Source organism: Polyodon spathula, chromosome 26 (genome assembly GCF_017654505.1).
Source record: "Polyodon spathula isolate WHYD16114869_AA chromosome 26, ASM1765450v1, whole genome shotgun sequence".
Taxonomy (NCBI): Eukaryota; Metazoa; Chordata; class Actinopteri; order Acipenseriformes; family Polyodontidae; genus Polyodon; species Polyodon spathula.
This window is the reverse complement of record NC_054559.1, coordinates 12,108,690-12,125,290: the sequence shown is the minus strand read 5'-3', so window position 1 is coordinate 12,125,290 and position 16,601 is coordinate 12,108,690. Positions and strand designations below refer to the sequence as shown.

The following is a 16,601-nucleotide window of genomic DNA, read 5'->3' as shown; positions in this document are numbered from 1 at the left end:
TATGCTGACTTCAGTATTATTAACCCATCAGCTGCGAAGAGGAGATTCATTACAAACTCGTGAGTTTTTTTTTTTTTTAAAAGCATCAAACAATAACTTAGAATGTTTTCTTGCGTAGCGAATTGCATTTAATTCAGCAAAACATTTTTAAACAACGAGTTGAAACTTTGTTAATAGTACCCTTTTATTCCTACAAAAAATTACGTCATGTCTAGACAGTGAGCAGCACTCTACATATACAACTCTCCCAATACTTTTACAAAGTTTCAACTGAATTCTTCCAGGTATTTCATTCTTCTCTCTTTTCCTTGATTTTAAAATAAATGTTGCCTTCTCTTCTTTTCCCTCCCTCTCTCTTTCTTCTTACTAGTTGTCTTCCATTCTTTTCCCCTCTCTTCTCTTTTTTCTCACTACACACACATACAGAGTTCTGTATTATTTATTCATGCTGGCTCTCCCCAGACTAGGCTATCTCTGGAACACAGGTGTAGGAGTCTCTCTCAGCTCCCTATCAGCCACAGCTGAGTCCCCTCAAGCTGCAGAGAATGGAGGGAGAGAGTGCTGGTTTGTAGCCATACTTTTGACTCTTTTCCTCCTGGGAATGTGAATTTATCAGGTTACCAAAAGAGGAAGAGGACAGGCCCTTTGTGTGTAATTCAGCCTGCAGCCGCTCTGTGTGTTGTCTTGCAGGTGAGGCAGTCTGCAACAGTGTTAATGGAGCTGAGCTGTAGAGACTTGAGTGTCATTGAGTTTTTGAATATAGAGTAGTGTTACTCATCAATGCATGGTTTGGTGATTTTTTTGTTACTATGAACCCCTGAATATCACAAATACTCTTGAAATGGATGTCAATTACCTAAAGATTCAATATGTAACATAAATGTTGTGTATGGCCTTTAGAAAGGGTGTCAGCCAAAGGGCATGCTTTCTGATTCCTAACCAGTCATATATGACTTTTACCTTTCAACTCTGTTTGCTCAACCTGCTTTTATACTATGTCCAATACATTATCAACAATCATTACCATAGGGTGTACTGAAAATGCTTGCTTTTGCTCTCTTGCTTGCTACATAATCCGTAATATAGACATATGTGCCCACCTCACTAAAACTTTGAACATTCCCAGACATTATAAATTAGTTTGGTAACACTCTACGTAAAGTGTCTCAAATTGCTGTGTATTTAGATGGTAGTTACTTAGTAAATACACGTGTACTTACCCATAATTACACTAACCCTTTTCTGATACAATTGTGTACTTGCATATATTGTGCAAAAAGATTTACACATTAAGTGTATTGTAATTATGCATAATCACATTGTAACACTTAATGTAAAGTGTTACCATTAGTCCTCTATAAAGGGTAATAGTTGCCTGACACTTTTGAAAAAGCTTTGTTTTTCTATGTTGAAGGAGTTGTTAATTGTCTTAATGTTAAACCAGTTGTATATTGCTGGAGCCAGGACCCTTATCTCTTGAAGTATATTCTGAAATGGAACAGACAACGTTACTTGTTTCTTCATATCCGTGTTTTGAAACACAGACCACTGAATCTGACATTTGTGAAAGCTGACATCTCTTTCCTGCAAGATTTTGCTTATGATGGCCTCAACAAATTGGGTTCAATTATATCCCTACCTGTCATTCTGTCAGTCCTCCTTATTGTCACAGGCTTCAGTTTCTCTCAATTCATTTCTTTTTTACCTTTCATGTCCGTCCGCATTGCTCACAGATAGACGGAGAGACAGGAGGTTGACAAGGCAAACGGCAGTGACAATAGATGCATTGACAAAGGGGGGCGAGCTGGCATAGGCCTGTGTTCGAATCCAAATTATACCACAAGTGCAATTAGTCTGGTGATCTCAATGCAGCCCTCCATGGACAGCAGCTGATTTGCTGAAATTCTGAACTTCATGACTGAACTGCTCCTTCATCCCTAGGAGGGTAGTCAGAGGACATGATTGAGTATTGTTGGGAAGGTCAAATTGACTCAGAAAGTCTGACCTTTTTGTGCAAAAAGAGCCCATTAAAAAGAAAATGTCAGCCATGTGAGGATGCGTTATATTCAGAAAGTGCAAAATTAAAAAAGAAAGGGTAGATTGTATCATGAAGAAATATAAATATGCCATAATAATCAAAAGGTCACAATTTGGGTCAAGGCCTTTGATACCTAAACTTTAATATAAAGGTACAGCTTTGTTTGTCCCGTTTCAAGCCAGAATGAACAGAACTGAATACAGGAATAGCCCTTGCAAGGCAACCAAAGTTAAAGTGCAGTAAATTGGAACAAATATAATACAAATATTAGAGCCACAATTGGAGGCCGAGATAATATCATAACAACTGCAGTAATATTTATTTTTGAGATGGAGGTCATAAATAGCCAAAGGTGTTAACTATCATGTCTGTCAACCTGAATGAGATCCTGATGGCTTTGTCGCGGCATGTATGAGTGGGTGCTTTTATGAGTTACACACGAACTACAGCACTGCAGGATCCACACTCCACAAGAAGAACCACATCTTTATAGCATCTTTCACAAGAGGTTTTCAGTCAAGGAACACAATAGTGTTCCAGATTAAGAGGAAACCATTACACTGATAACCAAAACATGTGTTTCTTATTATTTTACCTCAGTGTTAATTCCAGCACTGTCTGATTTCAAGTTTCTGAGAAGTAATATTTAATTTAATAGAATGAGCAGTAATATGTTACATGTCCAGCAGGTGGCATTGATGTATATACTCATTAGTGTACATTTGGTGACTGACAAGTATATATATATATATATATATATATATATATATATATATATATATATATATATATATATATATATATATATATGGTTATAGTACTGAAAGTAATAAGCAGTAGTAAAAAAAAAGTAATGTTTTTGATTCTATGTTCTGTTTTTGTAGAAAGCTACACTACAAGAGTATTGTAAAGCAAGATAAGGGCGGAATATCAGTAGAGTATTCTATGTGTAACTAATCCATCACAAATCAGAATCCATAAGGACCTATTTAAAACCCAATAGAACCAGTGCAATGCTTCATTTTAAACAACTGCGATTGTCCTCTGTATTTAGATAATTCCATTTTACATGGCTCTTATGCAGTGTGCAAACTACTGTAGTACAGTCTGATCTGGATAAGTGCTCTTCCATTTTCAAATGAAATCCTGTTTCTTGCCGTGGATTGAAATGAGTACCTCTGGGAGCTGCCCTCATTGCTTCCACTGCAGAAGTGTGAAAGGAAGAAGGAACTGTTAATGTTATCATTAATAGATATCGTTGTAGTGTCATTGACCCCCCCCCCCCCCTCCTCCAATGTCAAAATCCCATTTTCAAAGTAATTATCGTTGTTTTGAATTTAGTCCCATGCAGAAAGGGTAAATACTCCTAATAGCCTATTATGAACAGGGCATGGTGATTAAAGGTATCTTGTATTGTCACAAGTAGTCTAGTATAGGGTCATTAAGTACAACTAATTTCCACTCTATAGCTAGCCTTGAAGAGATTTACACACAACTATATTTCCTTTATTAAATAGCATTCTTATTGAAGGTCCCCAGTGATTTACACAGCAAAATTGCTGTCTGGTTCCAACCCCACTCACACAAAGTTGCTAATATTTGCTGAGGATCCACATGGAACTCTGCATTGGCCTTGTGCTACCATGGGTTTGGGTGGAAAATCAGAGAGGGTTTGCATCTCCGTAGGTAAATTTCAATTGGGAAATAGTGTGAACTTGGAAATGCAGTTTCTAAGATCATTTGAAGAATGGTAATTCCTTCTGGAAAACAACAGGTTTCCCGTGTGAAGCAATATAAACTGTCACATGCAGCTAACCATGAGAAAAAAACGTATGTGTTTTTCTTTATCTGAACCCATCACACTGGAAAAGCTTACCACATGATCCTGGGCAAATCAATAACCTCTCTCTATCTTCAACCCCAGGCAGAGGAAGTCTTCTAAATTAAAAAAAGGAACCCTGATTCTTACTGTATATATGTGTCAGATCTTTGAGTTGTCAATCACAGACCTTATTGTTTTCTACAATAATTTAAGAGCCCCCCCACCCACTCCCTGCCAACCGCCTGAAAAGATAAAAAGATATTTTCCTTCCTATTCTAATAAGCAACCTCATGGTTTGCGTATGGTGTGCACAAGACATGTTCAGCACTTAACATGAAAATGATCTGGCTTATTATTCTCTTTTTAAAGATGCAATGCCCTATATTAAAAATAATTGAGCCACAGTAGAATAGCAGACTGGAAACAGAGTTTGGTTTGTTTTTCTAGAGCTGCTACCTGCATACATTTGATTATCATGATATTGTTGTTAGGTTTATAGGTTAGTTCAAAGTGCCAGGGGGATTACAGTGTACTGGTATAAACCCATTTTAGATATGTGTATATACTAAACAGTTAAAGTAGAGTGCACCTATGTACTGTATTAACTGAGACATTATATTACTCTTGGACACACTGGCTTCTGGTTGAAACACTGTCTAATCTAATTACTGCATTTCTTTTAAACATTGCTGTGTCATGGATGAATCCTCAAGTTGCTGGAAAGATCATTTGTTTTAGGCACTGCTTCAGCAGGCCAATTGATACATAACTGCTGCTAAGAAGAGGCACAGTGACCCTGGCACTCCCAGTGGGGATCTGGATCACTGTGGCGTCAACTGGGACAACTTCATCATTCTGAGCTTTGAACCACTCATCTCTCATTTGTGCTTGGTTTCTCCTTGTGTTTCCACACTGCCCCGGTGTGAAGTCAAAGCTGCAATAGCTGAAACAGTTTTGTGATATACCTACACTGTAACTGCATTATTTGAGATGTAAGCCATCATATTATTAAACCCAAAGTGGGGATTCCTGTACAGCTTGTGTTGATGCAGTAAGATAAAGCTGATTCCCTGCTCCTTGTCTCTTCTGCAGACGCCTCCCAGATGAACAACGTGGGCCCCACCATGACCCACCCGCACTCCTACCCGGCCCCGAGCCAGCTGACAAACCCCTACGAGCAGCAGCCGCCCGGCAAGGAGCTCAACAAGTACGCCTCGCTCAAGGCAGTCGGTAAGACACTCTGCTGTTGCTTCTTTAATAAAGACTATCATGCAATTAGTGCCTCTAACTACACTGTAATTGTTGTGTAATTACTATGCAACGACATGATCAGTTACAAAAGGAACATGTTGTCAGTTGTTAATCCTTTTGTAAATTCACTGTATTTAGATGAGTAGTTGTGTATTTATAATATAATAACTATGTAACCACACATGCTATAACTGTGTAATTTGTGTGTAGTTAGAGACACTTATTGTATCCCAGTGACCAGGGAAAAATCCAGGGGTTGGGTGCAATAAAGGCATTTATAGGTATTATGGGACCAGTCTCAAAATAAAAGACTGTTGCAGAATTTTTTTAATTTTTCTTAAAATTTGACTGGTCTTAAAAATGGTATTAAGCAGCCATTGTTAAGCCTGCTTGAAGAAGGCTTAACCTGGACTAATACAATAATTACATTGGTCTAAGTCAAGCCTTAGTCATTGTTACTGAAGGTGCTGATGGTGAGAGCTTTAGCAGAGAGGGAGTTTTTACAGAGGCAAAATCCTCTTGGTATTTGAGTTATACCAGATGCTCCGTTTTAGAAGGCAAGACATCCAAGAAATTGCAGATTTGTTGGAGTTTGATCTCCAAACCACTGGCAGACAGATGCAAAGCTGTTCCACCAGGAATTCAAGTTTGTATGGCCTTATGGTTTTATGTCACTGTTGCCTTTTTGTAAACGTTAGGAGACTTTATTGGAGTACATGAATCTACTGCCTCTAGGATTTTCCGCCGTGAATGAAAAAGCTCTTAATGCCAAATTGTCTTCCCAACATTTTTGTCTGCTACAATGAAGAGCAAAATGAGTTTCCATACATTGGCTGGCATTCCAGTTTTGTTTCCCATGTGAGGATACAAGTCCAACTGAAACATTGACCATTGTTTGAGGATAGCAAAGGCTATCATTCTATTAATGTTCAGGTAGCATGTGATGTCGCATGGCATTAATGTGCAGTAAAGGGTGTTTTGCTAGGGGACAGTGACTATCCTCTGTGGGCCATTGCATTTTTACACCATGCATCTACCCAAAAAACAGAGTAGAACAGAAATATAATGATGCCCAAGCCAAAACAAGGGATGTTGTGGAGCGCTGTATCGCTTTATGGAAAAGAAGGTTCCACTGCATGTATGGTTTGTACCATTGTTTGTGTATTAGCTACATTGCATAACATGGCAAGGCAGCTGAATTTGGCAGATTTTCCTAAAGCTGTTGAGCAGTAGGACACTGAAGGGAATCACCATTTTCTATAAAATGGTCAGAATAATGATGAATGCTTGAAAAGATGTGTGGTCACCGACACACTTTAGGTACAGCAGATAAAAGTCCGTTTGTGTATGTATAGTATATGTATTAAACATGATGCTTGATTACACAGTGTTCATTAACATGACTAAAGTGAACAAAATTAGTTAAAAATGAGGTAGAGTTAGAGGCAGTAGGGCAGAAGTGTGAGGGCTAGGTGAAGGCAGCTATATTCAGGAGGCAGTAAAGGAACTAGGAATGGGTTATGCTAAAAAGGTGTGTGTGCCTAAAAGTAAGCTGGTTAATGTTATATAAAGGATCCTGGAGATTTCACAATAAATAGGAGGCTTGATGCAACTTCTAAACACCTGAATGCTTTTTATGGGCCTGCACCTCCTATGCCACAGCATCGTTTGGCTGGAAATGGACTTCCAGTGGTGTGGCACCAACATGTGCAAGTCTTTATTATTTTAAACATTCAGACACTGGAAAACTGAAAAAGCACAGTAATATAGATGAGGAGAATGTGGCATTGACGCTAGAAAGGGTCATATTTAAAAACTAAGGGGACTTGAAAAGGATGCAAATGGAATTAGTCATGCATTAACTTGGCAACTAAGTTTGCAAATGAATATTAATATTAATAATTAGTAACATTATTAAGTTAATAGCTAGATGTAAATTTGTGTTTTTTCTCTCTTTCTAGGTGATGCATGGACAGTGGAAATACATTCATGATTGTCCTGTAAAGAACTGGCATTTATAATATAATAATGTAACATTTCTATCTGATCAAAAATAAAACAAATACAAACATTTTTGTGTTAATGAAGACTATATAGTTACCATTTTTCTACTGTAATATTTGAATGGAATTAATTACATTAAAAAGCTACAGTATAACATTAGTATGTAACATAGTTATTTAGAAAACAATAACTAGCATGTAATAGAAAATAATAACTGGCATTTATAGTATGTATCATTAATATTGTCATATTTAACACTTAAAACACCCCCTCAAATATTTTAGTTAAACAAATAGCATTTGTATGTGGTGTTCCCTGTCATAAATAAAAATATATATATGTGCAACTTTAGCTCCTTTATCTTTATTCTATTCTTAGTTTAAATATCTCAAGCCCCAACTTTTCTCTTTGCAATTTTAAAACGTCATTTTGAAGAAGGAGATTTTTTTTTTTCTGTTGTAGCAGGACATCTGGGTTTTTAATCCCCGAACCAAATTTCCCCATTAAAATATCCTTTTGGATATTGTACTAATATTGTCTGATTCTATAATTACAGCAAGAATCTTAAAATAAAAATGTAGCTGTGAATCTTCCGCTCTCCACAATTGTGGTTTTGAATACTCAGCTTTACCTTTTATTAAGAGGCTTCGCTGCTCCTTTGGCGATCCACACATCTGCTTAAAGTGGTCCTGTGTGAATATCTTGAAAGGACAGTAAGTTCAGACACACCAACACTTTCCTTCTGATCCTCTCTCTCTCTCTCTCTCTCTCTCTCTCTCTCTCTCTCTCTCTCTCTCTCTCTCTCTCTCTCTCTCTCTCTCTCTGCTCTCTCTCTGACCAGAACATAGCTCCTAGGCTCTCTCTGCCTCAAAGACTTTGAAATGATAATCAAGTCTCTCTGATTACTTTATTTTTATTTTAAAGGAGATTTTGCCAGGGTTTTTTTTTTATGAAGTATGAACCAAGTCACTCACAACATGTTATTGTATATTTTTGTATTATTATTTAAATATTATGAATTTATAATTATATTGATTATTACGATTCATTTACTAAGTAACTCGCAGATTCTAGTGAACATGTATTCATTGCAACAACAGAGTGTAGTTTGACTTTAACCCCACTGTTTGATACTGCTGTTTAACTTAGCTAAGGACATTTGCATTGTGAGTGTTATAAATACATATAAATCACTAGAGCTGCTGAGTATCATTGATCACATAGTTTATTTAACTGGATAGTTACACAGTGATCTTTCTCTACTTGACTTTATTTCTTTAAGCTTTACTTGTGAATGCCAGGTTTTAAAGTTATTGATTAACTGTAGTTATGAGTCGTGGTTTCGGGTGCCCCATTTGTAATTAAACTGCAAAACCTGCATAACTCAGTGGCTAGACAAGATTGAATAGTGCGTATTGATTAAGTTCATTATGTTTCGAACAGCAATCTTGTACTTGTATTGCTTGGCAAATTAAACAAAAATAATGCTTGCGAGAAGAATTGACTGATAGCCTGTCAACCCCATCAAATAATGAGTCACAGATTTTTGTAACAACAACAACAACAACATCCCAAACCTCAGGTTTGTCAACGGTCTCCCTGGGAAATAATGTTATTTACTTCTGTTATTTTCTTCTGATTGCCCTCTCTGCTCAAACAGGAGCCAGATCAGAACACAGTCTGGGTAATCAATACTGTCACCAAACATTTCTCTAAGGTCACACTATTGGATTTCTGAGAGCCTTGGAAAAGCAGATACTGATGAAAAAAAGAACCTGGGTCTTAAATGAGAAAGATATTTGATTTGCTTTCTAGTGTCCAGCATGAGATTTGGTAATCATTCTTTCAATGTCAAATTTACATGAAAATGTCAGTAAGCTATCTCTCATGACAAGAAGGGTTTGACGTTTGTTGTCTTTATAACTCAGAGGCTTGGGGACCCACACTGTATTGAGAGGATGTCACCCTTTCTGTCAGTGATGTTTCTGTAATTAGGAGGGACACAGACCTAACATGCAGATAAACCTTTACCCTTCCTAGCAGTGCGTAGAATTAGCAGTCACTGCCCTGATAGACATCATGAAGAACATCAGCACCACTCTTAATGGCTTCTACATTATTTTAACAGATCTTCAATAATGTCTTCCTAAGACTCATGAACCTGCTCCTCTGTGGACCTCTTTTGCTGTGGTTTTCGCAGTTCACTGGAACTCTCTGAAAAGGCTGCACTCCTACTAAGTTCAAGGGTGAATAAAGGCAAATAAAAGTACTGCCTTCATATCTCTCTCAGATATTGCCAGGAGACAAGAGCGCACAGGGAACACAATCAGGAGTTTTAAAGAGTGCAACAGCAATGAAATAACCTCTATTCATTGGAGACAGTCAGCCTAGTTCTATATTCATGTCACAATAATGAGGAGTATAATTGCAAACCTATATCAAGCACCATATATCGTTGTCAAGGGTTCCTATGAGAAGGAGGCTGGTTTTATTATCTGCACAGACTGATAATATCTCACAAATCAATTGCTGTCATTAGAAGATGATTCCCTTCATATTTTCCACTTCTTATGCTGTGAAAGAACCCACTGCTTTGGGTTTGCTAATGCAATCGATGTGTTTACATGACTCACCTTGCACTCTAAGTGGCAGTGCTAAGTTACCTCTTGGTCCTGTTGTCTGTTTCTCTTCTGATCCACTTCAACCAGCTCAAGCTCTCCCGACATTTAGTTTTTACTGACCAGACATTCATCTCTTCTTTTACTCTCCCTCTTTAATCACATTTACTTAGACATTGAATAATACTTTCACTATTCACTTGTTTTCATTTTCTTATCTGATAATTCTTTTTTTTTTATTATCTCACATATGAATGAAAGGAATCCATGAGGGATACTAAAGAGAAAAATACGACAAAGCACAAATCGACTGGCACAAAGGGCAGATGCTGTGGACTGAAGCGGCATTGCCCATTTGGAAAGGCTACTATATGAACTTCTTTTATTGAAAACCAAATGCCTGAGTGCAGCGGCACTATAAATAACACAATCTGATGCATCTGTGGTTTAATGCAGTGACAAAGACCAAGGCAGCTGAAACAGAATCATCCTTAATTAGACAGAGGGACCTGATATTATAATTATAGCCTAATTAAGACAAGCAGGGAGTAAGAGAAAGAAAGACAGGCAAGCACGTTTAATCACCTGTACCCTTCCACTCTCCCCTTAACTCCCCCTGGGAGACTGACAAATCCAGTTGCTGAGTCCAGTATGCAGGAAATGCAGACCCACATGACCTGTGGTTGTGGTTGCACTTAATCTAGCATAAATGCTGCAGCAAAATGTAAGAAATAGTCAATTGAGGGGTGTGGCATGGCAGAAGCCTCCCTGCTGTAAATGGTGTGTGTGTGTGTGGGGAATGTAAGGTTGGCAGGGACAGGGTTAAATTTATTCCTGCCAACAATCACAGGTGTGGCCAATCCTCAATTAGGTAAAGTGGCCGCATGTGAATTTTGTATTGTTTTGAAAACTTTATAGTGAAGGCGAATGTCCAGCTTGTATGGTTTTGTTTTGTTTGAACATTTGTTTTGGCCCTCGTGCCCTGTTTATTTGTTCCTGTGTTTTGTGTGTTATTTTATTTAATAAAGTGAGCAACAGCACTTTAATACTGCAGCTTTCTGTCTCTTGGTCTATTTCCTGCCGGTAGCCCTATCACACGTGGTGTTGAGAGTGGGATAGTGCCTCTTATGACCCAGAGCTGGATTGCAGTTTGAAAATAAATTGTAAATATGGACAAACTAGCAGAGGAGTGTAAGCTGAAAGGATTGTACTGGAGATTGGGCACCGAAGAGAAAAGTGTTCATGTGAAGACCCCCACTTTTGCTCTCGCTCTTAATTGTACTGTAATTCTTGATACGTATTTTTTTAATACAACTGTACGTCGACCTGGGTAAGGGCGTCTGCTAAGAAATAAATAACTTTGTGATGGTGTACATGAGGGGTGAGGTGGGGACCCTGGAATAGTGGCTCTGCCTAAAGTCCTGCGACCAGTTGCCTGCCCAAACCCCAGAGATGGCCCCTCTGCCTTCCAATCCCCATGGGATGGCAAATTAGACACTCTCCTCATCTGCCTGGAGGGCACCAGAGAGGGAGGTGCTGCCTGCCCAAGTACCAGAGAGGGAGGTGCTGCCTGCCCAAGTACCAGAGAGAGAGGTGCTGCCTACCTGAGTGCCAGAGAGAGAGGTGCTGCCTGCCCGAGTGCCAGAGGGAGCCACTGTCATCCCGACCCAAAAGGGGAGGAGCCGCTGCTGTTTTCAGTGCAAAAAGAGGAAGAGGCACTGTCGTCTCCAGAGCTGGAAGGGGAGGGGCTGTTGCCATCTCCAGTGCAAAAGAGGGAGGAACCGATGCCGTCTCCAGAGACAGAAGGGGAGGAGCCTCTGCTTTCTCCAGTGCAAAAGGGGGAGGAGCTGATGCCATCTCATGAGCTGGAAGGGGAGGAGCGGTTGCCTGACCCAGCGCCGCCACCACTGCCAGAGGGCCATGCGCTGCTGCCAGCTTCGCTACCGCCGGAGTACACGGTGCAGTCACCACTGACAGAGGGCCCAGCACCACTGCCAGCATTGGGGCCACCATCTATAGAAAACCCCCGAGCGGAGAAAAATCACTTGGGCTTAGGGGGTAGAAAGGGGTTTAAATGAGCACCTCCTCACAGAAGCCCTGGAGTCACAAGAGGGGTAAAACGGGTGCCCCCGATAGAAGGGGAAAGGGGGAGGGGAGGTTTCTTTTAAGGGGGGAGGTGGCCAATTGCTACCATGTATGCATTGCATAAGGGGGATATATGTGGCAGAGCAGAACGTTTGTTTTGGCCCTCGTGCCATGTTTATTTGTTCCTCTGTTTTTTGTGTGTTATTTTGTTTAATAAAGTGCGCAACAGCACTACATCTTTCTGTCTCTAGATCTTTTTTTGCTGGGAGCCAGTCTGGGCCATGATGCTACCCTGTCACAAGGGGTTTTGATAGGAACTGGATACCTCTTTAGCCTTTGCTTTATCTCATCCTTTGCCTTTTTCTCATGTCTTTTTCTCATGCCCGTTGTGGAGATCAGTCCACATGACAAAACCACCAAACCATTTGGTACCGCAGGAAGGTAGTGTTCCAATCGTCATCGTAGATTGTTCATAAAACATTGAATGGAAGCTTTCATTCTTGATACCATCGTCCATGCATTCTTGGTTAGCTTTTCACTGTTCATCTAAGATAAAAACAACTTGGTTGGTTACTCTCTCTGGAATCTGATAAAAAATAAATACAGGGAAAGAAAATGATCTAAATTCATGGTTCAATTAGAGGTATAGGTAGGTTCAACCTGCGCATAAATCCCAGTCTGTGTCATTTACCATTACTGATGGAAAGACCGGAGACGTGATGACTCTCAAAGGCTTGATCTTTCACATGAATCCCTCCACACCCTGCCAAAACAGCAACATTCATTCCTTGCCAGCCAAGACCTCCTAGTCTTTAAGATTCACAATTTACTGTCAGTTAAACTATGCAAACCCTTCAACCTACATACTTGTAGCTGTAGCATTATTGGAAGTCTCAAATGGGAGACTTCTGAGGAAAACCAGATGCTGACCTTGGTGTTCATCCCAAGACATCCCACAGTGTAGTGCATTCATTCAGAACAATCCAGCACTGCAGAACATCCTTCCCTAACTGTAAAAATAAAATCAATGCAGTATGAAAACATACTGCAACCATCCTTTCAAACATGACAGGCAGTTCAGCTAGTACTGGTACTGTGGAATGGATTACTTTACAACAAGGCATTGCATCAGGGAGATAGTGTATTCATTTAGCATCTCTTTAGGCTGTTTACAGGTCCAGAATCAATAAAACATTAATTGAAGGATATCATCTTGTACATAGCAGGAGAAAGCAAAGAATAATGGCATTTATTAGTGCTATTTCTAGACCTGAGTTATAACAGGAAGAGTTTTGCATTTGGGAAGTCCTGGTAAAGAACATACGCTGTTAGTTTTTTAAAAATCTGTGTTTTGTTTAGTTGCTTTTATACCGTCGAGGTTAGCCGTTCTTCCTTCCTTCCTTCCTTCCTTCCTTCCTTCCTTCCTTCCTTCCTTCCCTCCTTCCTTCCTTCCTTCTTGTTGGATGAATTCCTTTCACATTCTATTCCATCTGAGTGTTGATAGCACTCTAACATGACTTTGGAACTGAAATTCAAGGTCACTGTTAGAGTATTCTATTGTTACAGCTCTTAAAGTTAATTAACTCATTTACTATACTTTTACACTATACAATAAGTGGGTTATTATAATAGTTACCTCTTTTTATTCAGCACAGTCTGTAAACTAGGGGCCTCATTTACGAAAACACACTAAATGAAGCTGTAATGTGCACATTAAGTAATGAGCCGAACAGGCACCATAAATCTAAAATTGCTGTCCCATTTACTAACAGAGAACACATTAAGTTATGTGCACACTACATGTATTGTATAATTTAATGTGCACAATAATGCCCAAGTCTTACCCATGAACCCTGTGATATAAAAAAGCCCCAGCACTCCAGGTATATCTTTTGATCAGTGGCTTATTGTTAAAGGTTGAGGTGGGTTACATTAACTGAAAATGAGCTATCACAAGGGACCGGCTGGGGCAAAGCAAATTAAAACTGCACACAGAGGAGTTCGAAATTCTAGTTGAGGAGGTTGTTTTAAATGATAAAACCTTTTTTGGTCCAGTGTTTTATTTAAGCACTCTATTATTTGTACCAATGTAATGAACTATAAAATTTAATCTAAGAAATTATAACATTCATTCACGTTCATTCACTCTTTATGTAACCTGTTATTTACAGGTAATTTTCAATGCTCTATATAAAAACTTTAATGCAATCAATGCCTCCATCAGGCCAGATAAATAGGTTTAAATAGTGCACCTAGCAGTGGTTAAAGCCTGGTTTCCAAACAAACTAACTGTCGCTCATGATAAGGTGCACTCTACGATTATCGCCCTTCAGGTGCACACTACGATTATCGCCCTTCAGTAAATACGGTGTAAATAAAGCTCATCTCATTATTCAGAGGGTGGTGCCTCATTTAAATGCATTAACATGGATTACCATACAAATCACATATTCATTCTGATTACCATAGTGCGGCACAATAAAATATGCCAACTTTGTTAATGAATACAATTGCAATAGTAATATTGTAAATCATGAATGTGCACACCAACTGCAATTATGGTTCACCATAATGTTTAGTGCCCTTTCATAAATGAGGCCCTAGGTTTCCAAAAAGCCCCCTAAAAAATAGGGCACTCTTAAAGAAAAAGCATTTCTGCTGTGTAAAGAAGTGCCTGCAAGCCAAGCACATTAATTCCCTCAAGTCAGCTGCTTATTGTGCATGCATAGATTACGCATGGTAAATTGGAACCCAAGACCTTCTGGGTCTAAATATTTCACCAGCTGAGTTAAAGGAATTGGCCTATGCTTTGTGTCACACACGTTACAATGAGCTGAAGAGAAAAGAAAATAAATAAGAGAGAAGAAGATAATTCAGGTTTATTTATAACTCACCATTTATGGGTCTGGAATAGGACCTGTCTGCTACTCCAGTATTGGCTAATGATTAAATCATGGGGTTTGCCTAGCTTACTCATTTGGAGCGGCTGCAGGGCAGTAATCCCGCTATCACTCAGGGGTCAGCACAGAAGAGGCAGCCTTTTCAATATGAATCCAGCACCGGCAATGTAGAGGAGTAGGTTGGCATCAGGAGTGTAAATCAGACCCGCAGGCCTGGCAACAGCAGCCCCATCAGCACCGAGGCACAACTGTGCAGGAAGAGTTTTTTTTCTTCTTTTACGAAAGGTAGCATATTGCAGCATTCTACTTCCATCATCTCAAAGGTACAAAAGCTCAGTTCAGCAGAGGAACAAGCTGTGCAAGAACTCCCCTAGAGCACTGATTTGTACATTGGCAATGGGCCCATATACACAGAGATTTAACTCATGTGTCTGTTGATGGAAGGGTTGAGAGTCATGAAACTGTTGTTGGTTCCTTTATACCAAAGTTTATTTTATCTATAAAATAGTCTTGGATGAATATTCTTTAATTTAAAATGGTTATGAACCCTCATTACACAAATCCTAGCAACATCACTGCCACACACACACCCATATTCCCATAATTGCCGTTGAGATGTTGTATTCAGCTGTCTGTTGACTTGCTTTACATGTCATGGTCATACAGGATTTCTGGAATAGAGCCTCACTGAAGCCTTGCAAGGCACACAGGTCACGTGTTCCAAAGGCTGACACTGACCTGCCTCCTTAGAGTGCTGCCAGCTCACCTCCCTGTTTAAACTCATCTCTGGTGTAGAAAACATGGCTGCCTAGGAAAGAAGAAAGCATACTGCAGCATGTCTGATACAAACCATAGCAATTTGCAACGGCATATAAAATGGGTCAGAGGATTTTTTTTTTATATTGATATTCTTATGTACTTGGCTCTTGGTTTTGTTTCTTAGTCTAACTTGTCGTCTTTACTACTGTCACAGTACTAATAAGCTATCCATTTGCTTCAGAATAACAGGAAATAAAACAGTTGCAGCAATTATGTTTTTGGTTCAGCTGCAAAAAAAATGCATAGATTTAGGTTTTGAAATATATATATATATATTTTGTATCCAACAGCGGAGCAGGCCAACAACGACTTCTACTCAAAGCGACGGCACTTGGCGGAGCTGGCAGCTAAGGGCAGCCTGCCACTACACCCAATGCGCATGGAGCACGAGGAGAGCAACCCATACAACCCCGACCTGACCGTCGTCAAACAGAACGGCCACAAGAACAAAATCAGCAAGACGCACACGCACCCGCTGGCCTTCAGCTCCAACACGATGAAGGGCTGGGACCCCAATGACACCTCCAGCCGCTGGCACACCTACAACAACAAGAAGCACTGCACCGTGGAGCAGGTCAACGAGCTACACAGCAGCTGCAGCCATCATTTCCTGCCCCCGCAGCCTTACTTTGTAACCAACAGCAAAACGGAAGTGACTGTGTGAGACCCCCTTAGCAGAGAGAAAGAAGGAGAGAGAGAGAGCAGGTGAGAGAAAGAATGAGTCACCTTCGCTCGGAAGGGTGGAATAGGGGTTGGAACTTTGGGTTTGTGCTTTGCAGCTTGGCCCTAGTGTGCAGTGGTGATGAACAAGAATAGCCACGCAAAAAGTTTTCAACACAGACCCACAGGCAGACGAGCGTGTGTGTCCTATGTGTGTGTGTATGCTGCAAATGCACAAAGTCCATCAAGCATGGATGACCCAAAACAGAGCAATACCTTAATGCAAAAACTGAACAACATCACAAAATATGAGAACAAAAACTTTGAACTTAGAATTTGGAAAGCTGATTATTTTTTGCTTCCACTATATATATATATATATATATATATATATATATATATAT

The 16,601-nt window shown here is 39.6% G+C and overlaps 1 protein-coding gene across 1 annotated transcript in view; it reads left to right on the top strand.

Annotated features, from left to right (window-relative positions):
- Window positions 1-16,234, top strand: part of LOC121301021 (protein shisa-9-like) — a 43,210-nt gene extending 26,976 nt beyond the window's left edge. The window contains exons 3-4 of the mRNA XM_041230095.1: window positions 4,953-5,090; window positions 15,828-16,234. Of these exons, the coding sequence (XP_041086029.1) occupies window positions 4,953-5,090; window positions 15,828-16,201 (512 nt within the window). The 3' untranslated portion in view covers window positions 16,202-16,234. The remainder of the gene's footprint in view (window positions 1-4,952; window positions 5,091-15,827) is intronic.
- Window positions 16,235-16,601: the final 367 nt, after the last annotated feature.